The 23,417-nt window shown below is 41.1% G+C and overlaps 1 protein-coding gene across 1 annotated transcript in view; it reads right to left on the bottom strand.

Annotated features, from left to right (window-relative positions):
• Positions 1 to 23,417, bottom strand: part of agbl4 (AGBL carboxypeptidase 4) — a 266,168-nt gene that overhangs the window by 148,888 nt on the left and 93,863 nt on the right. Inside the window, exon 4 of the mRNA XM_058638217.1 lies at positions 19,947 to 20,041. Coding sequence (XP_058494200.1) covers positions 19,947 to 20,041 — 95 coding nt within the window. The remainder of the gene's footprint in view (positions 1 to 19,946; positions 20,042 to 23,417) is intronic.

Below are 23,417 nucleotides of genomic sequence, written 5' to 3'. Positions count from 1 at the left end.
TCAAGAATGAGGTTTGCTCAATATGGCTTAAAATTATCTAAATAACTACTAACTGGAATTAGGGCAGTGGCTCACACTAAGTTAAGTCTATCATCATAAACCCATAATAAATCAATCTAACATAAATCCAGCAAAGGCATTGATGATACATGATTTTGTTATTATTATTTTTTTAACAAAAAACAAAAAACCTGGCATACATTTTTAACAATATGCATGAAAAAAAGAATAAAATATTCTAGAAAACCAAAAACACAAAAATGTGTCTAGGTGTGTTTTGTTTTTTTTTTTTTAAAATGCAGAACACATTAAAGGTGGTGGCTTAAATGCATAAGGGCCTGAAACTGAATTGATACTATATGAACACACACACACACGCACACACACACACACACACACACAGATTATCACTGAAGGTATGTATGCCTGCTTGTAGCTGTTCCCACAGGGAAACTAGCCGTACAGCTTCTCCACTCTCATTTTTCATTGTCTGCTTATGATGCCCCATGTGAGCACACTGACTTTCATTTAACCCCTCACAACACACACTCAAACACATCGGTGATACCAACACCTTCTTTCTTTCTTTCTTTCTTTCTTTCTCACACTTGTACACAAACACACTCACAGCCTATTGCTGCACTCCTGTGTATTACTGTAGGGCCTATAAGGAAGCTGTGTATATTGGCGTGTCCAGACATCAACAAGTGAGACATCTGGACGAACTGAAGTCACCTTCTTCCGTGTATATTGACATTTCATGTGGTACCCAATTTCACTCTGCGAGCAGCTTTTCTATATTTATGGCTTGATTAAGAGACACAAACATCTTTTTGCGATGTACGAGTGCAGTGGAGAAAGAGCTATTGCACCATCCTAAATGCCATTAACTTCAAAATATGTTTTTCCTATAACATGTTCACTTAAAAGCCCTTCAGGGAAAAAAAAGAATAAATTATGCCCCTGTCTAGAGGATTATAAACAGACTAATAATGTACTAGTTTGACGTTTCTCAGAGCATTTATTACATGTACAGATGTCGGAATGGTTTCCCTTAAAGCCCTGCCATCTCTCTCAAAGCGTTTCCGTCTGCCTACAGATTTTTTCTGCTCCTGCTCAGCTTTACTATTGCAGTCCTTGTCCTTTTGCACTGAACGTCTGCCCTCAGATTTCTTCTCTCACTGTTGGATTTCCGTTGAATGAGTCTTTCAAATTTTTATCAAGTAACAGAATTACAGAAATTATGTTTAACATAAAACTGCCACCAAATGTGCCATTAGTGACTTTCGGACATATCCGGAAAGAGACTTCCTGCTACTTATCTGATCATTTAATAATTGGTAAGTTGATTAATGTGATCACATGGGTGGGGGAGGGTAATATCAATGTATATTTATAAGACTAGTGTGATTTCCCTGTCATCAGGGGGGTGAGTTAACATGTACCAGTGTGTTTCCCCGCGTGTGCTTGTGTGTACTTGATTGATGCCTTCCAGGGCAGGAGGGTGATCGAAACACAGCCACACCATAAAGCTGTCGTATGTGTGATGGAGTCACAAGGTCATTTTATGCATCACACCTGTCCCCCTTCCTCCACACACTGACACCCAATCAAATAGGAAAATGGGCATATTTGTTTTCCTGGCCTTGAGACGGCTTGTACACAGGGTTGTGTGTGTGTGTGTGTGTGTGTGTGTGAGCGAGCGAGTGTGAGAGAGAGAGAGAGAGAGAGAGAGAGAGAAAGAGAGAGATAAAGTGTGACAGAGACCTAGAAAATACAGCGCGGTGATGTTGACTATTAGAGATGGACAACTTTGAAAAATATATCATCTCTCCTTGTCCAAGTCTGTACCAAGAAACAAGGTGAGGATACTTAAGCCAAGAGTGTGGAGTCTGCTGGGTGTGTGGATTTGTTCAGAACTGCAGCTGCAGTTTCTCCTTCATGTGATCTGCGCTTCACTGGCATTTAAAGTTGTTAGGAACTGCAGGGAAAAGGCCGGCAGGACATGAAGGCACAGTAGCTGGGCTTGAATATCCAATAACAATCTCACTCCTAGCACTTGTTTGGACAGGAGAGGTGTTCACACACACACACAGCAGTGGATTTTTCTACACTAAGCTACAAAGAAAAACCATAAACAAACCGAAAAATATCAATGTGCAACAAGGAATCCATCCATGTTCTGAATATATTGTGTTCACGATAGATTAACTTGATCTTTGCCACTGAAAACAGAGGTTTGACATTTATTGTCCTCAGTTGACCCCTCGGACAGAATCATGCTTTGGGGCACTTAAAGTACAGCTTCTGTCCAGCTGCCACAGTCTGATTGTAAAATTGCTGCTCAATTTGTTAGTGTCCCCATTGCTCATGACAAATGCCTATAAATCTCCAAAAAGAGAGACAAAAGAATAAGAGTTATTTCTGGGATGGCCGGGTGGCAGCAGCAAACTTTTGGCAACATGTGGCGGTGGAGTTAAATAATTCAGAGGTTTTTTTTAGTGATGTTGGGATTTGTTGCTTCCTCTCAGTTTCACATTATTTTTGTGGCCATTCATAACAGCACAGCCCAGACCTGTTCAAGCCTATAATTGTAGATTATAGCATTTATTTAGTGGAATATACAATATAAATACATTATAGTGTGGGCTTAAAAATGAGGTGCCACCTCAGTAATGGCAGGCTTTTTACTTATGCGTGGAACAAAATGTATGTGTAGTTGTATTAGCTCAAATGACTTCTTAAATAAAACATAAATGTAGATCTTTACCCAATAGGAATGGATGAATTATTGAGGTGCTGCTAAAATGACATTCTTTCCATAACCTGGGGACGGACATATTTTGAATTTAAGAAGACATGTAGACATTTCTATCCTTCTCATTGTAGCAGATACTTGTGATCACGTTATGATATTCTCACTGTAAAATAAAGCAAACATTTTTGCTGACTAACAGTTGGGATACGAGCCACAGATCTAAAAATAAACCAGAAAGACCCTTAAAATAATGGGCCGAGCTTGCTGTATGTGTCTACAGCTGGCAAGACAAACGACATCCATTCCTGTTCTGTGCCTTTAATCAGCTCGTGATAATTAACGCCACACTCCATTGGCCAAACAAATATCTTTGTCAAGGTGCTCGTTGCCGTACACGTTTTTCTCCTGTTCTCAAAGACAAGATAACAAGCAGTCTTTAATTGCCTTGATTTTGTGTTGTAGTTGTATAGACTGTACCTCACACTGTTGGCAGCTTTCATCACCCTTTGCTCTCCTTGCATATTCTTCTCTCTTGCTTTCCTTCCCAAACAAGTGCATACAATACACTATTTCATCATGTTGGGCTGGTGAGCAGTGGTAGTGGCATCAGACTTTAATAAAGTGAATGACCTTGTGGGACTGCAGAGGGGATAGATTAAGTTTGCCTTCCCTACTGGCAGAAGGATCCACCTCTGTGGGGTTTCTTATCTGGAGCTTTACTTAATTACCTGCTTTAATTCTTACATTCTCTAAAATGACCTCTCACCGCGATGAGACAAGCTGTTTTAATTAAACAAATGAATATGTCGGTTATCGGGCTGGATCACTGCTCTCGTTTGTCACAGTAACAGTTCGGATGCAGCTGATGATCACATTATCAGTGACTCGGACCGGGTTTCACCACACACAGAGAGAGGAGGCGGCCGGTGTTATCTAGTTAGTGTATGTGCCGGTGCTGTGGATATACAAAAGATTACAAAAAGACCCATTAGATAGAGCAGACATGTCCATTTAGTCACATTGTAATCAGATAAGATTCACAATGTTCCACATGTCCCATAATATGGTGATAAAACAGTTTCTGGCCCAAAGGCAGGGACACATGGGTGAGGAGTGGAGTTAAAAGAAATAAAATGTAGAAGAAGGGAAAAGTGCAACTCTCCAAAAGGAAACCAAAAATAGACTAGCAACTATCCCCAAAGTAACTGACACTGGCCAGCTTGTTTATGGTAGTTATATAACAATATTTTAGAGTGTGCAGAGGGTTCCTGTGCAGTGCTGCCTGACCAAATTTAATGGGAGAAGTGTCACAGAAACCATTATATCAGCAGGGGTACCAACAGCCCTATTACATATGGCTGCTGGCTGCTAATGTGTATTAGCAGGAGACAGAGGAAGAGAGGTGAAGATAAGTGATTTTTGCAGTAGCAAGCTAAGTAGGACAAAGGAGGGAGGGAGCGTGTTTGGGAGGGAGAGACAAAGAAAGACGATCAGCAGTGGACAATACGAAGAACAGAGTGATAACAACTTTGGAATTACATATTTGCTGTGTAAAAATGTAAATATAATACAGTCTCGATTCTAAAGTGTTAACACGGAAAACTTCTCAGTGTGTTTGAGCGACAGATTCACCATTGGTTCCATACAGAAGTTTTTTAAAAAAACGATTTTGATGTTAGAAATCAAAAAGAGGACCGCAGAAGCATCTCAAAACACAGACTACTGAAACAAGGTGACAAGGGTATTTTATGTCATTGAATTATTTAGTGAGTATTGATGGCTGCTGTTGGCAGGAAAGTGTGAGTTTGTGTCCGCCAGCATCAACATTCCAAACAGAGTCTTTTTGGACAAGAAGTGGGCACCTTGCCGCCAAGGAATCCCAAACACACAGAAAAACATCGAGCACCGTGCCTTACTGCCAAACACATTAGCTCCCATTCTTTATTCAAGCCTTTGTCCAATCTGAGGCACTTCACTCACCCAGCCACTCATTTTGAGGGCTCACTGGCCCAGTTTAGCCACTCGACACCAGTGGTGCAAGAGTGCGTGGGTGTTAGAGGAGTGAGGAGGCTTCTCAGCGTGGTCTTTGACAGCCCCCTTGAACTCTCTGGCCCCCGTGATAAAGTGATTTGATGAGTGGGCAATCTCTGTCTGCCAGCTGCTGGTCTAGTGAGCGGAACTGGAAAGGTGCCAAACTGAGTGAAGACCCAATCCATACAAGCAAACACACACACACACACACACACGTATAGACAGTGAAATGTGAATGAATGCTGGCATTTACACATATAGGTATTTGGCCCAGGGGAACATGCACTCACCAAATGCAAAAACAAGGTAAACTCAAATGCTTATTTCTTCATATTGCATTGCACAATGGTTGTTAATGACCATTGAACTCAACACTCTTCTTCTGCACAGATGTGTGATGTACATGGCGAGAAAGAACCTTTAAGTACAACAGCAGTGTTTGAGTTTATGCCAGAGGGGACAAAAAAAAACAGATTACAATATGTCTGTATGAGTAGAGACTCTCAAAGTGCATCTTATTCTTCTTCTAATAATAATTTCCAGAAGGCTGTGTAATGCTGCCCTCCACAGTTCGAAGTTCTTAATCATCCCAAAATCGGGGCAAGATGGCACAACCCACCTATAAACCAGAATCTAGTACATTATCCAATCTTGGTTATGCATTGTATACTTTAAACACAATAGTACACAAGCCTGGAATTTCCATAACACCCCCTGTACAGATAAGCATGTAAAAGCTGTTTAATTAAATGAGTCACATCTCCAGTCTGTCATGTCACATCTCCTTAACCTTTTACCAAACTTCCGCAGACATCCGAAAACATGGATACAAACAAGGCTCGGTCTTCTCCTGCATCTAAAATATCTCAAAGACTAATGATGGTAAATTGACAAAATCAATCAGGTGTGTTGCAGGGAACTCAGCAGGGAAACATCGAACACATGCAGGACAGGAGTCCCAGAGAACCAGCATTGGGAAACACTGTTCTATAATATTATTTTACTTTATTTGTTTGTTTGTTTGTTTTTTTTACCACAGATGGGTAAGGAATGGTACCTTCATGGACCTTGATTCTCTAAATGAAACTCTGAAAAATGTAACGAAAGGAAAAAAGGTCTTGCTAAATCCTCCAATAACACTCTTGGGGGACAGATAAAGACAGGAGTCCCGATTCCCTCTGGAGTATTCAGCGTGATGCACAATATGCATGTGTATCTAAATTTGAAATCCTAGTCCCACATCAAAAATCATGACAAAATGTAATCCCAAGCTGCCCACTGAATGCATCAAAACATTTGTATTTATATATTCATTTATTTTCACAGGTGGCTGAATAGAATGCATCACCGGGTCCCTATACTTTGACACTAAAGATATGTATCGCCATATCTTATACTAATTTACCTCTATGCCAAGGTATGCCAAGCCCAGAGATTACTGCTCTTCAAAAATATTCCTTCAAACAATATTCAGAAAACATCTCCATCTACCTGCACACCAAATATAATCTTTTAAGAAACCAAAGTAAAAAAAGAAAACAATTTGAAGTTGTGTGTTGATGTGTTTTCTTGTTATCAGAATAATATTCCAGATTTCATTCTTTAGCCATGATGAAAATGTTAATTCATCTCTTGGTCAGTCCATGACTTTGATCTGGAGTGGCAGTTGGACAGATTGCAATAAAGTTTACTTCAAACAACGTCATTCAGTCTGTTTTGGTGATCCTCTGACTTCTTCTTTGGCACGGGGCTTACATCTGCAGTTGTTGGGGAAATAATTACCATGACATTTGGTGGACTTTCATGTTTCCCTTCAGTTAAACTGCATTGATTTTGGTGTTATCCTCGCCTATTTGACCTTATGACGAAAGTAATAAGGAGGCAACAGGAGAGAAAACTCTGATGATAACAAACGTTGTTCCAAAATGTACACACTTTTCTACGGAAGCGACTAAGATAATGACCGCATGTGAATATACCTGTAACAGTGAGTTAGCGTGACTGTTTCGAGCACACTTACAGCTGGTTTGTCACAATAAAATGAACAGGATCATGCAATATTGAAAATGCATGTCCTGGCAATTGAACACAAAGCAAAGCTAGTGCTCCCAAAACAACTTCCTGACTACATGCCTGCATGTGCCAATCAGAGGTGCTGCTGTTCCTGCACCGTGCAGCTCCAAGACTCCTGGACGCAGTCAGGACAATTAGCACTACATTATCAGATATACAACTCATAACTGATGTTGTGCAGAGTACAAGGCAAAGAGCCGGCTCTATGTGTGTGTGTGTGTGTGTCTGAGTCAGTGTGGAAGGAGACAAAGAGAAGCAGTAGGTGATGTCTAGACAGTGTTTTGGTAATTACTCAGAATACCTAAGGTGGGGCAATAGAAGTTCCACATTGGTGCTTCAACACGCTTATATAACATGAAATAATGAAGTGAGTTAGTGTTAGTTAATTTGACCGTTACGCCCACCCTATTGATCATTTAGTTCTCTGTGCTGTTATGCTTAAGGTTTATTCATTCACTTGCAATTGTAAAGGAATACGATTTTAAATGTAACCACATAATAATCAAATAATAATACATAGCACATCCATCCTAGAAAATGTAAATGTGGTTAGTTTAATATATATTACTGTATATGTAATATCATCACAAATAAATGGGGAACATTTGAACAGCAGCATGCTCTCTGCTTCATACATATTCAGATGTCATCAATCCATGGATCTTAACGAGATTCGAAGTTTGCATGTTGACATTCATGGCATTCAAACTGAGCAAGGAGATTTCTGGCTGATTGTGCTGACATGTCAGCTGATAATTCAGGAAGTGGATGAGTAGATTGGATGGCATTGTTGTCTAAATGACAAGATCTGTCTTCCTCTCCACCTCTTTAATTATCTTCCTTCGTTATAATTACAGTAAATGTGTGAAGGTCCAGAGGACAGCCACTGTTGTGTTGTTCTGCCTGTAAGCTGAAATTAGATGTGATAGGCAGGAGATACTGCACAGACTGACAGCGGCTGGTAATGAAGGTTACTGTCTGCCGTTTCAAATTCACAACCAGTAATTATCAGAATAATCCAAAATGTACACACCCTAATGATATGTATATATATATATATATATATATATATATATATATATATTGTAAAATGACAATGGAAAACCAGCAGAATACTATTTTGATTTCATTTAAGTTAAATGATCTAAATGCTCTCACTGTTGTCCTTCAGGTGACAGTAATTGTTCCTCAAAATCCACAATATTACCAGCTATAAACATGTGATGTTAGGGCACACTAGAGGATGTCATTAAGAATAGTGATGACTGAGAAGAGTGAGTGACCTGGGGGTCCTTAAGCAGCCCTATAATTCTCTCTTAATGAAGCCGATGAATAAATGATTTGAGGCGCTGTGCATGAGGAGACTGATCCCCCATCAGCATCTCCATGGGGTTACCAGAAATCTCATGGGAGTCCTACACATTCCCCCACCCTTATCCTTTAAACACACAGTATGTCATTTTTGCCACTAGGGGTCTTTTCTAGTGGCAACCAAAACAATAATAGAAGGCCTCATGTCAGGGAGCAGCATGGGATCGGGAGCTTCTTCTCAATTCCTTGACTGATCGTAGTTCCTGTTGCTTTGTATGAATGTGCCACACAACAATCAGCTGTTTTTAAAAAATGGTGACACCAACTGGCAGACTCTTCTCTCTCTATCCCTCTCTCAGCCTGAGTTGTGACTGTGGCTGCAGCAGTGCCTGTAGCAAGTGCCAAAAACACAACACATTCTGTACACAGTTTTTATTTATTATTATTATTTTTTTAAACAAGGCTTTTATTGTGAAATATTTGCAGGCTTCACACTGAAGGGTCCTGGCATTGATTAAGCACTGAGGGGCATTTATCTATTATAGCCATTAGTCCATTATATTCCATAGAAAGATAGTGTTTGAAACATTTTGGCATTTGGTAAAAATTGTAACGCAGAAATATTATATATATTATACATTTAACTTCCACTAATTTGCACATATACACTTCCAATTGTTTGTCTTTCACTCTCCAGCCCACTAAAAACACATTTTCCTAGACTGGAGGAGTTGGCAGATAGTGTGGGCCACTGTCAGACTCTGACTGATTCATCCCATCATAAACAACTGGTGGGTGTTGGCATGCTGGTGCCCCTCTAGATTCAGACACGTTCGTTATAATGCTGATTGTTATTTTCCCTGTTATTGTTTTTCTTCCCTGTGACATGAGATGGTGGTGGTGGGGGGGGGATAAAAGTACAAATCTGTAAGATCAGGCAATCTTACTCTGTGGGCCAGAAAACAAAGATGACAGCAATAAAAAGGAGAACCAATTGCTCTTTCATTTCATTTCCACTGGGAAATCAGGCTGACAGAGGAATAAAGGGGCTATAATAATAAAGTTTAAGAAAAAGGGCCTATGGCTTTCTATTCCCTACACAAACCATGAGGAGTGGCCTCTGAGAATGCCACAGATGCCCAGGGTTATCCACATTATTGGAGTGACGACAAGAGTATGTGGTGGAAGTGATGGGAGCAGTGGTGGAACAGCAGAAAGACATTCTTTGGTTGGGACAAGAAAACAAATTAAAGGAAAATGACAGACAATAGCTGCATGCTAGGCACAAAATACAGGTAAACATTTTAGGTCTGAAACTGCACCGAAAAGCTGATTCTAGTAGTTAACGTTATTCTACTTAACCAAAGTGTTTTTAACAGTGGATCAGTCTATGCTGTGACACTGTTACATTGCTCATTACAGTGGCACATAGTGCAGCTATCTCCGCATGAACATCTGAGTTAATGGGCCACAATAAAGACACCACTGTCTTCATTTTATGGCTCAGTTTTCTAATGGCCTACTTGGCTGTCTTGCCTGCTCTCTCAAAGGAGCCATCAAGGTCTCTTAAAGATCTCCCATATTCTCAGTATACCCTCTCCTCTTGGCCCATGTCTCCTTTCATCCATTCTTCCTCTCTTCCTAATTCCTACTCCCCTCCCTCCACTCCTGGCAGCTACAGGCAGCCGGCAGTAACCTAGGGCCTTCTCCTGTGCCTTTAGTTTCATTAGCGGGCCCCAGATGCTTAGCCACTTACAAAATTATGAAGGGCCAAAGCCAACCGCCTCCAGATGGGACCAATCTATATTCAGATGAGCTGTTTCCTCACATTCAGAGCAATCCCACCCTGATGTCCTACAGTGTCATCAACAAACATGCTGACAAACACAAACACAAGCAAGGACAAACAGATGCACACATTTACAGAGAAAGCCATGTGCACATGCCGAGTGTACACCCAAAGGCAAAAACAAAAAACACACACACAGACACACTGGGTGGCATCCCTCTCTCTAGGAAAGCAATAGCTTAGCTACTGCACTGTGGTTTGTGCAGTCTGTCTGCCTGAGTTGTTATCTTTTATTGAGAGGTGACGGTGACAACACAGTGTTTTTTTTTTTTCTCTTAAATAGCCATGTGACAAATGGACAGAGGGACTGACGATTCATGGGCTCTCAGAGGTTATTCATTACTGGCACATCACCACATCAAGTCACTCAACATGAAGGCTAATAGCAGGTTTGATGGCTAAAATAGATACAATATTAGATGTTTAAAATGTGAGGAGAATTGTAATGATGGCTACTAAAGAGTATTTATTCTCAATCAGATGTGGTTTATTTAAACACAGGGAAGTGAGAGAAAAAAAAGTCCATTTAAACCACTGATGAGGGGCCTGTGACCAGACTGGCAAATAGGATTCTCAATGACCCATCACAAATTGTGTTTACTGAATATGATGTGTTACCTTTAGGCAATGTTACAGCATGATTAGGGTATAAAATCAACCATCACAAGCTCTCATTCATGTGTTGCAATTAAGGATGGGAGGATACCACTTTTTGTGCCTGATACTGATATCACAAACTTTATCTATTGGTACTGATATTAGTCCGATGTAGTCATTTTAGACCATTTAAAAGCATACTTCTCCAACTGTGTAACAAATATTGTTCTCCCAAAATGAAAAAAAATAAATAGCCCCAACATGACTCGGCAAGCATCCCTTTGCAGAAGCATGTGATGTATCAGATTTTACATTTGTATCTGTCCGATCCAGTGATTTTGACCAGTTCCTGGCTGATACTGATTCCCATCTCTAGTTACAATGTTACATAAACATTACAAGAAATATATACTTAGGTTACTAAAAAAATACAAATTATTATAATGTTACCCTTAAGTGAACATTTTAAAGGTGAAAAACAAGAATAACACAAAAAACAGGAAATCCTTGAGTGACTGGGAAAAACGCAGGCTCCATCTAAGCACTCAAGGGTAAATGACTAGGACTGTATGTTGGTGAGCTATATAGTATGTCAAAGTTACTCTTGCAGAATATTAATGATTTTGCCCATTCCCCATTAGCCACACAATCGAAATTCACCACTGCATAATAAAAGTTATTTTTATCATGATGTGCAATCATATTGCCCATTGTCCCATCTGTGCTTGGCATTCATGCCAATACAGCTGTAATTGACAGAGCGAGAGAAAGCAGAATATCAATCATGTCCCATGGACCCCTAATAGTCTTTATGGAATTGCTGACATACCCACTTTTGTTATTTCTTTATTTGTCAAGGGGTCATCTCCTCCTATTGTGCTCATACTGTAGCTAGCATACCCACTAAGCACCAAACACCCACATCCATTCACAGTCTACTGCACAGCTTGCACTCTTGTATCTAAAGTATGCAAAGTCCAGTCTGTGGTGCCGTCTATTTGTACAAATATCACAATACTAATAATAGCAGGGGTTTTGCCATGTGCTGCACTGGACTCGTGCCAACAAAACATGGAGAGCCGGCTGGCTGAACAAAGAGGGGTGAAGGTGAGGTCTTCGGCCTACAATAGTAAAAGCAGCCGCTGACTTTAAGTACAGTAATCAGGGGACTGTTGGGTGCAGACAAACTGCAACGCCTCACCTAGTTCATTATAAGATGACACAACCAATTTGTACCTCTGCCTGCTGCAATCTACCAAATCTCCCCTGACAAAAGCATTTAGATTAGAGCACTTTCAGGCAGGGCTGCGCTGACATGCGTACCCAGCCTGTAAAAGGGGAAATGAAGTGCCTTTTTAATTCTCCTCCAGGCAAACATAAAACTGTCCAGGTAAGTCATTTGTGGGCTGAATAGAGAGCCAGAAGCAAGTTGCCTCCCTGTCACAATACCCTTTGCTCTTTCTCTTCTTTTTTTTATCTACCTCTTCTCAATAGAACGTTGCACAAACACATGCTATATTTCATGCACATCCTTATTCTCATTTTATAATCTATTTGGCACATTTTGTCGCATTATTTCTCCAACGTAATCCTCTTTCACTTCCTCTGGCAGCATGCTAATGAGTTTCTGTGAACAAGGAAGCCGCACGATTATATTTTTCTCTTTCCCTCCGTCTCACTCCAAGGTTTGTCCTACCCAGAAAAGTCCAAGTTGGAAAAGTGGGAATGGAGAGAGGAAACATTTATGTAATAAAAGGGACTGTGATCACGTCCCACTGTAAAACCTTTGAAAATAACCAGAGCGAGTTGGAAAGAGAACCAATGGCATCAGAACATGAATATCACTCCAGATTCTGGCTAGTTAACAAACCATGTTCAGAGCTTCACAGATAATTCCTTCTTCTCCTTCCAAATATTCACTCAGATTCAAATGTCACTCCAATTCCCTGTGAGTGACAGATAATTGTGTATATTGTATATCCCGCTTTTCTTTGCACTTGTTTTTTATTAGATAATTTGTCCGTGTCTCTTACCACATAATTGTGAGTTGTACTTTTGCATTAGGTTAATATTTCAGCATTAACATATCTATAAAACATGTGACAAGAATAATGTAGTTTCCAACACTCCATAGAAATGTGTATGTCTGTTGAAGGCAACAGGCCATTTCATCTATCGCCTTCTCATGGCGTCATGTGCTTTGTGAAGCCGCTGCAATATAGAATAAATAATAAACTTTCAAATGCTCTAAACTCTCCTCTGTACTTAAGCAGACACAGCTGAAGTGAGGCAGGTATAGAGGGCACTTTTTTAACACAGCTGATTGTTATGTGGCGCATGCAGCGTACAAAATGCTGGAATACAAATCAACTTTGGGGAAAAAGAGAGGATCAGTCACTTAATCAGGAAGTGAGCTGAAGCTCATGAGTCCATGCTGCTCCCCTACATCATCAAATTAGGTCTTTTTTTTAGTGTTTTGACTGAGAGAGAGGGGCCTCTGGTGGAAGCAATTACGCACTGTGTGTTTCAGCAAAAAAACATTTCCTCTGTGAAAACCTCCATCGTGCATGTGTCTGTGTGACTCTTGTCTGGGGATATATAAAGGGCTAAAATGGACGACAAGTCTTCTCAAACAGCAAACCAGAGGTCACTTTATGTTTTTATGAAGCAAGACTGTTTGGAAATGAATCGTTAGTCTTGGTTTTATTGCTCAAATTACCCAAGCCAGTCCTTGTCCTGTTTGCCCTTAATTAACAAGCGTTGAGTTTTCCTATTAATTAGCACAAGCTATTAGCCATTTTACATCACTCTTCATTTGTCGACAATTAAAAGGTCTATTATTAAAAGGCAAGCCACATGGTTAATTGTGCAAATGGCTCAGTGGCAGTGAGGGAGAGGGAGGAGGAGGAGGAGGAGGAGAGCGGCAACTCACTGAGCAGTGGGAGGAGTCCGGGTGCTGTGCTGTGGTTGAAACAACCTTTAACGTCTGTCTGTTTTTAGCTCGCTGCCTGACACTTTGTCCTCGAGAGAGAGATCTTCTCCTTTGCCACGCTACACTCGCTGTGTTCAGACCCAAATGGCCAACATGTTTCTATATCGGAGGTCTCTGCACTACATCACTTCTGCTGTAACATTTTCCTGAAATTTCTTTTGTGTTGTTTAAATTTCCACTCAAAATCAGAGATACTTATACTTATAAATCGTTACAAATAACTGTTAGTTTGTACACATTCGCTTCATAAAGGGATGTAATTTATCATCCAGTTAGTTGATCATAGTCATTATATCTATATGAATAGTGGCCACACTTGTGTATCATGATGAAGTTGTGACAAACACACAAATAATTGTAACTAAAATCCTCATTTACTCTCAGGTCTTTGCTGATTTGTCTTTCAGTTTATTGTTTTGGTTTTCTGTTCAGCAACTGCCACCTTTATCATATACAGCTGTTTTAATCAAACAGCAGACAAAGTTAAGGATAAACTGTTGTCATGTATTTATAACGTTTCCTAGTTTTTAAGAAGAAACCACGCCACGATCTCGACCTTCGAAAGCAAAGGTGGAATCGAGGATTTAACCACGCCCCCAGTGTGATATACTGCAGACGTGCCGGGGGGGGGGGGGGGGGGAACAAAGTGTTGTGGTTGTAGCCATTGTAGCACGACTTCATGTTACCTCCTCCCGCTAACCTGAAGCTGCTGTGAACTAATAGTAACCACGGCAACTACCAAACTCCCATGAAATCACCATTGTGGGAATATTTTGCGTTCACCATGGGTTTTGTCAACAACGCAAACCATGGTGTGTAAGCTATTTTATGCGAGTTAAGCAAAGCACAGGACATCTCCACATACATCATAAGGATGTTTGTACGTAAATATTTGGACAATTTATTAACAATAATTTGACAATAAGGCACTCACTCACTCACTCATCTGCCACATTATCCCTCACATGAGGGTTGTGTGGGGCGCTGTTGCCCATCCCAGCTGACATAGGGTGAAAGGTTACACCCTGGACAGATCACCAGTCCATCACAGGGCCACATAGAGACGAACAACCATTCACTCTCACACTCACACCTAAGGTCAATTTACCCTTCTGCACTAAATGACACAAAAAAAGATTGAGAATCGAATCTTGAACTTAAAATCGAAAAATCAAATCAAACCAAGGATTTGGAGAATCGTGACACCCCTATCTGTCTTTGAGCTGGCAATTGTATTCCGGTTTAGCCAAGTAGCTGTGTGTGAAAACAAAAAACAAAAAAGTATATCCAGACATAGAGAAGATAGAGGAAATTCACATTTATGATATCTGGGTAATAACTTCAGTGAATATATTGAGTATAAAATAAGTAATAATAAAAGAGATCAGAAAAAGGCTACTGGCAGGAAGTGAATATTGCTGAAAACAATGTAAAGATAGACAAAGGTACGTGATGAGATATACACACTAGTGACTAGTGAAGGTATCCTTTCTCTTTTCCTCTCCCTGCCTCCTCACCTCTCCTCACCCCTAGACCTCTGCTAGGGCTTAACAAGTGGCAAGGGAAGCGAGCAGAACGGAGCTGTGCTGATTGACAGAACAATTACTGCTTACATGCACCCCAATGGAGAAGCAGACATCCCCAAATAGAACATCACCAGGCCGTTGCATCACACACTTACAGGAAGGATTTTGGTAGAAAAGCCAAAGGGTTTGACTGATTGACTGACTGACTTGATGCTGAGCACCATTGCTTGAAAGCACTCCTCTGTGTTTGTTGCACAAATCAAAGAGGAAGAAGAAAAAGAAGAAGTAAAAAAGCGTTTAACCTGGATCAAGGTTGGCTGGTTCTAACTTTAGAAGCAATGTTTGGCAACCAATTTCCTCCAACACTGACTGTTCATCTGTTCGCTCAGTTAGAGGTGCAGCTATTTTTAGCTGCACACTCACTGACTGAAGAAAAAGTGGAAAGTTAATTAAAGGAGGCACCACATATCCTCACGTTTCCAATATATTACACATCACAGACATAATAGGCTCGACATGATGTTGCGTCAAGAGCTGTATGTTGTGATGTTGTCGTAACAATGTAATAACAACATGTAAATCCTGTTTCACTCATGTTTTATTCAGTATTTAAAAGAATTACATATTCTGTGTGTGCATTTTTTGAGGGGTTCAGATTCAGGATGTTTTTGGAAGGATGCACTTTATTATATCGCTCTTTTTTTTTACTCTCCTTTAACTACTTCCCTTTAGCTTTTGTATTGTTTTGTGAGTTCTATATCTCCCTAGAAGAAGCGATTCGGGCCGTTCAGTATGATTGGACGGTGTTTTTACAGGCCATTTCTCATTTTTGTTACAATGCATTAATGAATTGAGGATTTTAAGCAACACACTAAAATAATGCTCCAGAAAACGATCTTCCATGCTACCTTTAAAAAGGGATAAATAAATGAATAAAAATAAAGTGAAAATGCTGTCATAAGATTAAGTTCGCTAATGTTCTGGATTGTTCGAAAGAAATGCAACTGGGCCCTCAGACATTAGGTTGGACATTTTTCCAATATTTGCAATTTCAGACTCGGTTATTACAGCCTCGGTGTCTTTCAAATGTCTTCTACTCTGCTGCAGGATTCTGTATGAAGCATCTGTTGGCTGACGCAGTCAAGTCTCTTGCAGCCTTCCTGGCCATTACTCCACCCCACGGTATTCCGGCCTCCAACAGCTGCATTACACCACGCTCCCTGACTTTCTAATTAGCTTATCGTGGAAAATAAGGATGTTGGGCAATTCTTTGCTCTAGCAGTCTAACAACAAGCAGACTGCAGGGAGTGTGGTTGGCACCTATAGTGGCACCAAGGGGGCTGTTGTCTTCAACACACCAGTACAGAAAAAGAAGAAGAATAGTTTACACTCAGTCTCACTAACACTTGCCTCCTTTGCTCAATTTCATAGCATTTTATTTTTCACTTCATACTTTCAAGAGTCAAATAGCAGTCATGAGAGATGAGAGAAGATTTAATATTAGTTTATATTTTTTGGAAGACAGTGGTTGATGGATATGCTGCTGTCTACATTTGTAAGAAGATATTGGTTTGCTTTTATCCCACAGCTTCTTAACTGCACAGATTGATACAAGATGTTTTTGGTACATAAAATAAGATGAAGTTATTTCTGCTATCGCTTTGTTGATGCCCACAGCAAACAAACCGTTTAAAAATAAACCTCCACTACGCTATTCAGAGAATAGAATCTACATTTGTGTTCATTTTCTTTTAAATTCTTCTGCTCGTTCGAATGACTTCACTGTTAGAATTAAGGCCATGATTCTATCTCACATTTCACAATGTAACACAGTCCCTTTTAATTAGTTTATCCACGATTCAGTATTTATCAAACATAAAACCTCTAGCTGTATTTAAATGCCAAATGATACAGTAAATCTCAAACTCTGTCAGCTCCGCTGTCTCCTGGCCTGGGGGGGAGTCGAGGAGTGAGGGATGTACAAAAGAGAGAGGAATGGAGGGAGGAGGAAAAGATAGATCCTTCCACCTGTAGCAGGGAACATCCTGCATGACTGTAATCTGCCAGTTGTCTCTCACAGAGATGTCCAGCTTAGCTGAGGCCAGCCAAGCCTACAGCCTCCAGCACCAAACGATACTGAGACCCCAGGATATGAGGCACCTGCACGGGGAGATAAAGGCTTCAACTCCTGAGCTAATACTGACGATTCTTTTGATAAATACAGGCGTGGGGTGGTGGCTGGAGGGCAGTGGGGGAGCAAAGGGAGCAATCTTTTCCAGCTCACTCGCTCTCATTCTCTCTTCCTTGTCTACCTGTCTCAGTAATCTCTTTTTCTTGTACTTTGTTTTTTTTCCCCCTCCTCCTCCACCCTCTGACTCTCTCTCCCTCGCTCTCTCTCTGTACTTTCTTTATCCTGTCCTGTGTGGGTTTGGATCAAATGGGCGAAGCTCTGCACACTCTGCCTTTTTATTTATTCCATATCTGTAACTGTCAAAAAGAAGATTGCAACTTTGGGAACTGTCAGAGCTCTGTTGTGCTCATGGAAAGTCAAATGGAGGTGGTTGTGTTAAAAGCATCTTGACCACTTTGTGGGGACATAAACAATGTCACCTGTGGTCCCGAACCCCGAGACAGTTGAAAATGGCTCTACAAAGGCATGAGTCGTGATGCCTCTTAAATGGCTCAGCGCTGAGAAGAGTGGTTAAAACAGTAATAGCCTGGGGAGGTAAATAGAGTCGGGCCTCAGCAACATTACCTCCCACTGTGTCTGTCACTTAAATAGCTATTTACGAGAGCTTATTGAAACACAAACATGCCCAGTGTTGCATGGTTAGCATATTAAGGAAAGCTCCTGTACAAATTCACAGTTCACTCACGAAAGATGATGTCAAGTCCCGAGACAAGACCATTCAGAAAGTGATGTTTTTCAAAACCTGGCACGAAACTTAACTGGCACAAGATGAGAGTTGAATCACCACATGGCTCAAAGTGTTAACACATATTGAAAAAACAGGCATAATAAGAAACATTTCTGCATCAAAAAAAATCATTTCAGAGTATTGTCATTACATTAGCCAAAACTTTGAAATCCATAAAAATATGTATTTCTATTCAAGGTAATGAACTGTTTCATTTTGGTCGCCTTTTAATCACATCATCCACTGTGGAGGCTTCACAGAACAAAGTGAACATGTACAGCATACACACACTTGAGTCCCTGACGACTCCATTACACAGTGCAATAGCTGCATGACATCTGGTTACTTCCACGTCTACTGTAAGGACACTTTTACACCAGAGCTGTTTGGTCCGCTTTAAATGGACCAGAGCTTATTTCCTGGGATATTCCTCTTCGTTTGGGCAGGTGTGAAAGCAAATCTTAACTCTGGTGCGGACCAAACAAGCGCCTGAAAGCGTGGGTCTCGAGGAAGTGAGGATAGCTCACTGCCTCGCTTGCTGCTCATATTAGACAGATTAGACCGGTTTGACCACCAAAGAAAATCCATGACCCGGGTTTTCTTCTTCCTCGTGCTTTTTTTCTTCCCGGTCAGTGCTCGTTTCGGGCAATACCACCCCAAACGGGCAGCTGTTGTAACTGCGTGACGTTGTCCAAGCGGTTTGGTCCGCTTACAAAAGTGAACCAAACCAAATGAAGGTGTGAAATCGAACCATGTCCTCTGCACTATCCTGGTGTGAATGCGCCCTAAAGCACACAGCAAGCATGCAGCCACATTTGAGTATGTTGCACCAGACAACAATTCCCATGATTCCACGTTGCTATAGGATGTCATCAAACTAGGTCTTCTGTTATTGTTTTGACTGAGAGAGAGAACTATTGTCAGAAATGACATGCTGTGCATTTACCTGTAAATTAACCAACATTAACCTATGAAATAACACACATTTTAAAACAATCACCTGCCAGTTTCACAGTAAATGGCAGGATTAGACAACCATCTTGTCCCGAGCACTGTGAAAATGTCACATTACCACAAGCACAACCGAGAAACTGCGAGTGCAAAGTCGCAGCTGCACCACATGGAGTCACAACAGAGAGGGACGCAACCGAGCTGAGCCGAGCCACGTAGCGCGGTGCAGCTTCATAGGCAGCAGTTCATCTTTTCTGTCCATGCTGTCGTGCTCGTTGTCTCTTCTCATTAGCCTGCGACCATCATGCTACGACATGGTCGGCGCTGGTGCTAGGCTAGCAGACGCACACAGCTCAGGGTGGCAGATGCCTGGTGTTTTTGTGGATGCCCTCCATCAACTGGTGACAGATGTCAGGGCTCCTCCTGGACGGCAACACTTCATCACGCTACCCTGTTCTCTCTCCGCGCCCCACTGGATACACCAGCCTGCTCGGCAGACGCCGCGCCCCAACCCCATTGCACCAGCCCAATTCCCTCCTGCCACACCTATTCATTCCCACGCAGACGCATACACAGAGGACACACGCGCGCACGTACATTTCTGCATCCATCAGTCAAGCGTTATTACATCAGACAGCCGTCATACTGGCAACCAATGGATCACATGCTAATGTGCCCAAACGCATCCACTCTGCAAATATAAAGTATCAGTCTTTAGTGTGTGTGTGTGTGTGTGTGTGTGCGTAGGAGAAAAAAGAGAGGGACTGTGCTTGTCTAATGATGGGCAGAGAGGATTGCAGAAAGTTGCAGGAAGCACCAGAGTGTGTCATTCTACTGATAAAACAGCATCACAATACAAGGTATAAATAATAATATTCAAAGCTTTAAATAAAGCTCATAAAATCAGTTCTATGTTATGACGTTATTATGGCCTACTTACCACTTTGGCCTGCTGGTGGACTTGACAACAGGAGACATGCCATCTCTGTACAGACTCTTTGTCTTGGAGAAGTTCACCACGTTGAAAATGACTCTCTGAAAGACATTTGAAAACATTGAAGTCACATATCAAACCATGTGTTCATGGATGAGTCATTTCTGGCCCACTTACAAGCGGCAATATCACACTCACTTATTAACATTATGATCTGTATTTTGTAAGGACGCACAGTAATGCACCAGTAAAGATGGATGGGGGCTCTATGTTATCAGACATGTATGTAAACTGGTGTTGTTTGATTATGCAGTGTGTATATGTTTACTCAGAAAGTGCAATAGTACACAATAAAAACATGTTAAGTTATCAAAATAAAGTATGTGATTACTGTGGTATATTCCAGACAATTAAAGATTGATTATTTGCTACAGAAACCAGTGAATTGTAGAAACACTTCACTAATCTGAGGTACAAAATGTATATACTGTCACACTGTACACTGAACATTTGCTCTATTGTTATTGAAGAAGATTACACTGTGATCATTTGTGTGCAGCCCTAAGCTCAAACAAAGGTAAAAGTTGCCTCAACCACAACTGATAACACAAACAACACAGAATCGCAGCACATTAACATGTCAGTTGGGAGATAAGGCAGCTTAAATGTCCCACAGATGATCCCATGTTGCAGTAACAAAGTTCATGATAAAAAGGCAGCAGCTCTAAGGAGTGCCAGTCTCTAATCTAGGAAGACATTAAGGTTTTCCCCAGAGGGACGCTGTTTGGTGCAAAACATTAAGCTTTGCCTGGAGTGATGGTGTCTTTAGACGTTATTTCTTGGCTTAAATAACCATCCCTCCCTCCTTCCTTCCTTCCTTCCTTCCTTCCTTCCCTGTGCCTCCGCTGTGAAAGATTAGGATCAGAACAAGTAGGAAAATGTGGTATGTGAAACACATTTAAATTTTTATTTATTTATCTTTTTTAAAAAAGACAAATGAATGGAAATGGTAATACCGTATGGAGGTAAATGAATCCTATTGATGAGGCATATCAAATTACCAAGTAAGTCCAGGTGGTGGAAGTTAACTGGGTGCTACTGAAATCCTATTACAGACTCCCCATCTTCCTTTACTTTCTCCCCTCCCTCCCCCTCATCCATTTCTCCCCCTTTCTCCTGCCTAGCATCAGAGGAACGGGGATTGCGGATTGTGGCAGGCTGATTCAGACTTAGGTAAAATGACATCTAACTGATGTTGAGACTGGCAGCAGGCTCCTGTAGCAGGGAGATAAGACCATTGCTGCTGGCATTTCAATTACACTTTACTGCCCTGCACATCTGTTGCGAGAGCTACTTTTCAGCCTTTTCCCCTCAGGCAAATACAGCCTTACTCTGACTCCACTGGCTTTCTTTGACTGCACAGCCTCCTTCCTCATTCTTTTCCCCAAACAAATTCAGATTGTCTTCCTCCTTAGCTTCACTCTGCCCAGTGTTTGTAATCTATTTGTTCGGCCTGTTTTAACTCAGAGGGAGCTGGGAATGGGCATATGACATAGAAGCAGGCAAGTTAGGGAGGAATAGAAAATGCAATTGCAGGAAGAATGCTATGCACCACCGGGGTGGAAGACAGTCAAGCCTAAAAAGGGTGTTCTTGCAAGGTAGACAGGAACAGACGCATGGAGACACAAAGAGACAGGGTTCTAATTGTGCAATAGAAGCTAATAAGAGTGAGTTACTGAGGGTATTTGAGGAAAATGAGCTGGGCCAATTGTCCATCATTAAAGCTCATGCACAACCGGGACATTTCCTGGTATAAACGTTGACCTTGTCATGACCAGTATTTCTCCATCCACTGTCTACCGCTTTATTCTCCACATGAAGGTTGCAGGTCACTGGAGCCAATCCCAGCTGATTCAGGGCAAAATGCGGGGCACACCCTGGACAGGCCGCCAGTCCATCACAGAGACAAACAACCATTCACTCTCACACTCACACATTACGGGCAATTTAGAGAGTTCAATTAACCTCTGAAGGTTTTTGGAATGTGGGAGGAAACCCACGCACAGAGAACATGCATACTCCATACAGAAAGGCCCTCAGTAGTCCTTATAGAGACCAAAACCTGGTCCTAATGAGGCAGAACCTCATTTCTAAGAAACTGGTTAAGTTTATAGGGCAAGAATTAGGTTAAGGGTTAGGCATTGAGTCATTAATGTTAGGTAGAACTCTTTGTTTGGGCTCACATATTGAATGGAAGTCAATACAGAGTCCATAAAAGGATATCTGCGCAAACCTGTGTGTGTGTGTGCTGCCATGGAAGATTTAATTAGGCTGGGAGCAGTTAGAGGAGATTAACATCCATGCTGTCTGAGCTGTCTTGTCTACAGAGCGTGTCAAAGCCCTGCGCTGTCCCCATCACTACTGAATGGCAGACTGGAACAGGTGTCTCCATGGTGCCACGACACAACCACCAACTTTGCACTGACACAGAAATCCTTTACATCACGTCCAAAAGTGCAAAAACCAACCACTACAATTCTGACAATTCAAAAATTAGATGCATGATGTCAGAAGGAGAAATGATTTCACTCTTGCATTAAAGGCAGTTTGTGCACATTACACTCACTGAACCACCAAAATCATGCAAAACTCAAATGGACATTTATAGTGCAGGATCCAGGCAGTATCTGCAAAGACTTAAAGAAATAACATATCAAAACCAAACCAATGACCCAACTAATGAATTTAACCTCCAGTTAACTACAGCTACTTTTACTAGTGCAGGATTTCAGTCCTAAGCACAGGGTCAATTGTGTGTGTGTGTGTGTGTGTGAGTGTGAGAGAGAGTGAGATTTACATCAGTTTAAATCAAGAACAAATTCAATTAACTGATTCAATTACGGGTGACAGTCCAAATGACTGATTTCTAATCACATCCTCTTTGAAAACTTTTACACAGACCTGCCAGCAACCACAAGGTTTGTCACTAAAATAGCCTTGCTGGTGCCACTTGAGTGTAGGATTGCTTTGAGGACCAAATGCTGCCTTTTGATCCACATCGATCCAGCGTGTGGCAAGATAGCACTGCTTCCTGGAAGAAGCGTTAATAAATTATTTAAGAAACTATTTCAGATGTGTAAACGAAGACCTCTAGAGAGAGGCTGAACCCTTTGTCCTTTTAATGATGACTTAATTATGAATTATTGGAAAAATAATAACATTTCCATTATGTAAAAGGTGTTAGATTGCGTTTTTAAAACCACTCCGGTCAGATTAATGACAACTAATTTAAGGGAGCCAGAGAGTTTTACTTTATATTAGATTTTGAAGTAGCATATTCAGATTAAAATCTACACAAATATAAAAGAGCAATGTGAAAAAGTGTTTACATGTTGACCACAGCTTAAGGAGAGTAAACTTTTATTGTGATGGTCATTAGTGATGTGTGTATGTGCAGGAAACAGACTATGAAAGTGT

Source organism: Solea solea, chromosome 9, assembly GCF_958295425.1.
Source record: "Solea solea chromosome 9, fSolSol10.1, whole genome shotgun sequence".
NCBI lineage: Eukaryota > Metazoa > Chordata > Actinopteri > Pleuronectiformes > Soleidae > Solea > Solea solea.
Note: the sequence above shows the minus strand (reverse complement) of the source record. Positions and strands in the feature narration are given on the sequence as shown.